Here is a 6,394-nt window from a genome sequence, read left to right as displayed (position 1 = left end):
CCAAGTCTTTTCAGGAATTTTGTCTAAAGTTTCAAATTAAACATAATACAGGCATCCCTTATAATCCACAAGGACAAGCCATTGTGGAAAGAGCACACCAAACGTTAAAAATCCAAATTCAAAAATTAAAAGAAGGGGAGTTTAAATATAGTTCTCCCCATCACATCTTGCAACATGCTCTTTTTGTAATAAATGTTTTAAATACTGATTCAGCCGGAATTACCGCAATGCTTCTCCATTGGTGCCCAGAGCAATTGAATACAAAACCATTAGTTAAATGGAAGGACCTCCTTTCCAGACAATGGAAAGGTCCCAACCCATTGTTAACCAGCGGTTGAAGATATGCTTGTGTTTTTCCACAGGACTCAGATTCTCCAATTTGGGTTCCAGATAGATTGATTTGCCATGTCTCAACCCCTTGGATACTGGATTCCACGGCCGCCGCGACCCCAAAAGAGGAAGGGGCCTCCTCTACCTCCACTCCCTCTGCCAACACGGGAAGGCCAGCTGGTCCTGAGACGAATGACGCCAGAGATCCTGGATGAACAGGAGGGGGAGCCACCCACCAGACAGATGTCACAACTCCGCATAAAGGATATTGTTCCCCCTAAGTCTTTGCCTTACAGGAGTCCACCAGGACGCCCAGCTCGTGCAACTCAACAAGCTCCCATACCTACCTGGGGACAGATTAAGGCGCTCTGTCACCAGGCACAAGGGATAGCTTCCCCGCAGGGCTCTCCTGCCTCCCCTGAGAAGGTGTTTATTGCTATGCTTGCCTTATTATCTTGCCAGGTAAGCGCCTACTCCCCCACTCCTGAAAAGAAATGGGCTTACTTTCTAGATCCTCCAACCTTTCAAGTAGTTACTTGGAACGTGACCCTGAAAGGTTGTTGTTGAATCACGCGAATACACCAGGATTCTTGGCCCCCGGAGGAGAAGAATTCAATCCAGGGCCAGAGACGAGGCTTGATCGCTCAGAGCTTTTGTGTAATAAAGTTTTATTAAAGTATAAAGGAGATAGAGAAAGCTTCTGACATAGGCATCAGAAGGGGACAGAAAGAGTACCCCCCTGCTAGTCTTTAGCTGGATGTTATATAGTCACTAGCAGTCTGTTAATGAAAGAAAGGAATGTCTTAAAATTCAGAATGGCACCAGGCCCCTCACCCATAAGATGCATTTTGGGATAATCTTGGCACCAAATGGTTTATCCTGGGCCATAAAATGATTAACTTGAATCTTGAAGAAGGGCAGACCACCAAACAAATAGTTTCATTTACATAGATTAGGGGAACAATATCCATACTGGTTTGTCAAGTAGGTTCTGGGCCAAGAGGACTTGGAGACAGAGTTTGGGGTAAAGGCATAGTACATTAGCATAGCTTAAGACAAACATTTCCATAAGAAAAAGGCATTGGTTATCTCTAGACTCGGGAATAGCTAACTTCAGGAGAAGCCGGGTGTCATTATGGCAACACAATATTTTAAGAGAAACCTCCCTTTAAATTTGTATAGAGAAGGAAAAAATATTGCTAGTTTGTTTCCTCCTGCCGCTTAAGAGAGATAAAAATGTCTGACACTTGCAGGCTATTTCCTCTATTTGGAGACCCCTGGCCTTCCTGCCTGTTACCCTCTCAACCCCTTATGGATCCACACAAACCAGCCTCAGTTACTGGGAGGGTCATATACTTCCCATACAACAGATAAATATCCTATTAATTTCAATTTTACCTTCAGGGGATTAACAGACGATCTTCCTGTTTGCTTCAACTTCCCCAACTATATAGAAAGCTTTATTACTACCCCTAAGGAAGGACGTATTGGAGCCTCTAAAAAAGCAATTCTGACCCGTTCTCCAGCCTCAAGTATTGAACTTAGAGAGCGTCTAGCGGTTTGGATGTTGCAGGCTCGTATGCCTGGGGCCCTTGATCCCCACAAAACTGTATTCCATAGACCCCCTCCTGGATATCCAAGTTGTTATAACACCAAGCCTTCAGATATCATATGGAACACCATAGATGATCGTACAGGATATCCGATTTGGAGATCTTGTACTTATGATTCGAGAATTGATTATAGAATACCAGGAGGAGGAAATTACATGATTCAAGACTGGAGTAACCCAGACCCAGGTACGAGCCCATTGTTCCTTGGTGACTTTCTCAGTAGATATTATAATTGGAAGAAAGACTTGGTTCCTTGGCCATTAAGTATCACTAGATGGCATAATAATGAATGTGCTCCTCCTATATTGTCTTATACAACTAAGAACAGAACCTTTCAGCAGCCAGAAATTTGGAGGGCCCTTGCTGCCACTGCTCCCATTTCCTTATTCCGTCCAGATAGCAATTCTAATTATTCTATTTTAGCTTGTCTACCCTCACCTTATGTTTTTCTCTTTACTAATGACTCCAAGAGACTAAATGTATACATGAATTATTCAGGTGGACCTAATATAGTAACTTGTGAACAATGTATGCTTTCATCTTGTTTGAACCCCCAATATAATGTTTATTCTCTTGTGGTATTGAAACGTCCACCCTATCTCATGATACCTGTAACTGTGCCTAATTACTGGTATGATAATTACAGTTTGGCTGTATTACAACAACTACAGGATTTGATGTGAACACGATGGTTTGTGGGCTTACTTATCTTGGGAATAGCAGCTTTAATAACTGCAATTACTTCTGTTACCGTGGCAGCAATATCATTGACTCAGCAAGTACATACTGCTCAATATGTTGATACTATGTCCAAAAACGTTTCTTTAACATTGGCAACCCAGGAAGCTATAGACAGGAAATTAGAAATGAGGGTAGATGCCCTAGAGGAAGCAGTAACACATATTGGGACTGAATTGCAGGCTTTAAAAGTGAAAATGGCATTGTCCTGTCATGCTGACTACCGGTGAATATGTGTAACACCCCTGAAAGTAAATGAGACAGATTATGATTGGGAAAAAATTAAAAACCATATTTCAGGTGTCTGGAACAGCTCTGACATTGGTTTAGATTTAGGGAAACTTCACGATCAAATAGCAACCATGGAATACTCCCGATTAGATTTTACTGCCGCTGGAGCAGCAAATGACTTCTTCCACACTTGCTCTAACTTCATTTCAGGAAAGAATATTCTGTCTACTGTTTTTAGCTATGTTGCTCTGGCTGCTTTAATTCTGCTTCTTATAATCATTCTTCCTTGTATTGTCAGAATTCTTCGACAGAGCACTCAGAAGCTCGCGACTGAACTGCATCTGGCTGTTTTAAGAAATAAAAAAGGGGGAGATGCCGGGAGCCAGCACGGGAGTCCCCACCCATAACAAGGTTATGTGGGAGAGTTCTGGTGGGCAAGGCAAGCCAGAACTCAAGGGGTGCCCCTCTGGGCCTGCCTGAGCATCTACCCCAAAACCAGAGTCTGCCTGCTTTACTGCTTTGTGCTCTCACCTACACCTCTGACTTTACGGGGGCCTGTCCCCCACCACCATCTCTCTCTCTGAAAAAGAGTTAACTTACAGCTCCAGTTAATAAAGTTCCTGGGCATAATAGGAGTATTTAACTCCAAACCCCTCAGATGGCTCTCTAACTTGTCTGACAAGTTTAGCCGGACTCCTACAGCTATGCATTCGATTGTTTACAGTCTCCCAGCCTCAAGAGGCACGGGAAGCTTAAGATATTCAAATAGTTTAGAGCCTCTCGGAGAGTTAGAAGCTGTCAGAATAAAACTAGAAGAAGATTTCATTGATGAGCCAATGCTTGCTGCCAAGTTTCCACATCCCCTGTATTGTATCCTTGGAAGTGTATTAATTAATATAGTTGGTATGTAGAAAAAATAAGTGGTGGCCTTGGTGTTAGCAACTTTAGACCCTTAAGGTAATAAATTCTTTCCTTTGTTGTAAACCCATTGCACCTCTGCCCTATAGGAATGCAACTTTATCTAACACCTTTGGAGGATGGTGCCAAACTTTAAAATAATTACTCTTAGAGAAAATAAGTCTTATGGTTGACAAACCTTTGTCAGAGTCATAAAATGTTAATAGCCTTCTGGCCAGAAGATGATGTAAACCACCTAAACCATTTGTACACGATAAGTTTGCAGAAAAGAAACCCTGGTTTCGATAAGGATCAAAGACTGCTGACTTTGCATGATTTCACACCCCCTATTATCCTCTATGTGCAACTTATGGTATAAAAGCCCCTGTTGAAAATAAAGCTATGGGCCTTGCTCACCGAAGCTTGGTCTCCCTGTGTCATTCTTTCTTGTTTCCTTTTCTTCCTTTTCTCTTCTGTTCTTCCTTCATGCCAAAATAATTTGGAGTGCAGGGGTCCTCTGCAACCACTTATTTGCCTGGGCTTCTAAGAACCACTTGAGAAGGTACCTAAGGTGGGGCACCTTCCGCTATTCGAGAGGGTGCCTGTGGCCTCCGTGGTCAGAGCAAGTTTGGTGTCACGAACTTTATTGATTTCCCGTGTAAACCAGTTATTATTGAGCATCTAATAAATCTCTCAGCCTTTGCTATCCCTTAATTGCCAATGCCATCATCCTGAGGGAATCCCTGGATCCAACCGGGGCTAGACCCTGGCACTCTGTAACCTTAGGCAAGTCACCTAACCTTGCTGAGCCTTGTTCCCTCATTAGCAAAATCCTGAAGGCAATACCTACCTTATAGGGAGAGTTATGAGGATGAAACCATGATGCAGTGTACACTATACCTGGTATAATATTCAGCAAACGAGTGTGATTACTTTCCCAGACCCCAGCCGGGGATCTTTCTCCATGGCTGGTCCTCAAGATGCTGCATCCCCCAACCCACTGCCCCAGGGCTCAGCCATGCCTGTGACTTCAACTCCTTGACCTCCCCAATGACCACCACAGCTCTATGTCCAGTCAGCCCTCTCCAAAGTTCAGAGCTCCTGGGCACATTCCACCAGAATGTCCTCCAAGCATCCCAAACCCAGCACAAAGTCCTGGTTCATTCACTACTCTCTACATGATTTGGGTCTGTCATCTTGGCCTTGGTTTCTTCACCTACAATGTGAGCAGGTTGTAGGAGGTCACTATGGAAGATCTCTGAGCTCATCTCCAACTATCATCTCCCCAGCTTGGTACCACTTCCTCCCCAGGCTTACCGCCTTCAAAAGCAGCACTGCCAATCTCTAGTGAACCCCAGCTTGAAAATTGAGAGTCAGCTAGGACTTGTCCAACTTGTTCCTCATAGCCCTCAAGCCTGCAAGAGTCTCCTCAGAGATGCTATCCTATGTCTACATCCTTCCTTGATACCATTACCATCACCCTAGTCCAGACCCTTAGCACAACACATTCAGGCTCCAGAACCAGCTTCCCCATCCAGTTCACCCTCTGCTCCTTCCATCCATGGAGTCAACTGATGGTCAATGAAGGACCAGTACAGCTTCCCTCCAATCTACCTCGCATGGAGACTGGGCCTCCTAACACCACCATCAGGAACTGGAACGTCCTGTTGACAATGTCAGCATCCTGGAAATTCTTTTTAAGGCTGGGGATGAGAAAAGGAAGCTTTCATGGTGTTCATACTAGACACTCAGTAAATATGTGTTACATTCATTCATGCTTTTCAAAGCACACCCCTTGGATGGTCATCTCCAATCCAAGACAGACCACCCCAGAGATGTCTTAGTGAATCTCCTGAAAGCTGTGGGCCCTTGCTTCACAAAAGAGCACTTGCATGTGATTTTGGGAATACAATTTCAGGGGGTTCTTCATCCCCTGGCCCATCTCTAGAGCCAAGTTTGCCTCTAATTGAACTCATTTTACAGACAGAGACTGAGATGCAAAGTGAGGAAGGAATTTGTCAGAGAACATGCAGAGCATGTGTTTCTAGGAGGCACTAGGTCATCTTATGAAAATGCTGGGTCCACTCCCTGCTCCAGTCCACAGCTTTGAGTAGTCAATCGCAGAACCCCTAGCCTGTCTGTTTGCCTCACTCATGCAAGAGCAAGAGGGAGACAGGCCTGTACTGCAAGGCTGGAGGGAGAAGACTGAGTAAAAATAGGAATCTAACCAGCCCCATGCATGGAAGACAGTTCCTATTCCATCCCTCTGCTCGAGTGCTGCCTTCCTTTCCTTGTGGAATTTTGGAGCCTGGCGATGTTACTGGCATCTAGAGTGTTCATGGAAGACTTCATGGAAGAGGAGAGCCCTGCTTGAGCCTCAGTTTTGGGTGCTGGAGGGAGGCAGGGACTAGGGGTTATTAATAGGCCTGGCTCGAGGGGCCCAGGGAGGGTGAATGTGATACAGACACCCAGCACCGTGGTTGGGAAGTACCTGACACCGGAAGGGGAGGGGGCTGGGAACAGAGGGGAGCGCCACCTCCCAAAATAGCCAGAGCGGAAGCCTATATAGGTGGCCATCCTCCCCC

General features: G+C 44.9%; 1 protein-coding gene across 1 annotated transcript; it reads left to right on the top strand.

Annotated features, from left to right (window-relative positions):
* Positions 1-370: 370 nt before the first annotated feature.
* Positions 371-3,319, top strand: LOC132345399 (endogenous retrovirus group K member 7 Env polyprotein-like). The gene is given in 2 exon segments (XM_059887292.1): positions 371-873; positions 1,604-3,319. Coding segments are annotated over 2 exon segments (2,184 nt in total). The 5' UTR covers positions 371-405.
* The last annotated feature ends 3,075 nt before the right edge of the window (positions 3,320-6,394 follow it).

The sequence above is a fragment of the Bos taurus genome, chromosome 5 (assembly GCF_002263795.3).
Source record: "Bos taurus isolate L1 Dominette 01449 registration number 42190680 breed Hereford chromosome 5, ARS-UCD2.0, whole genome shotgun sequence".
Classification (NCBI taxonomy): domain Eukaryota; kingdom Metazoa; phylum Chordata; class Mammalia; order Artiodactyla; family Bovidae; genus Bos; species Bos taurus.
Note: the sequence above shows the minus strand (reverse complement) of the source record. Positions and strands in the feature narration are given on the sequence as shown.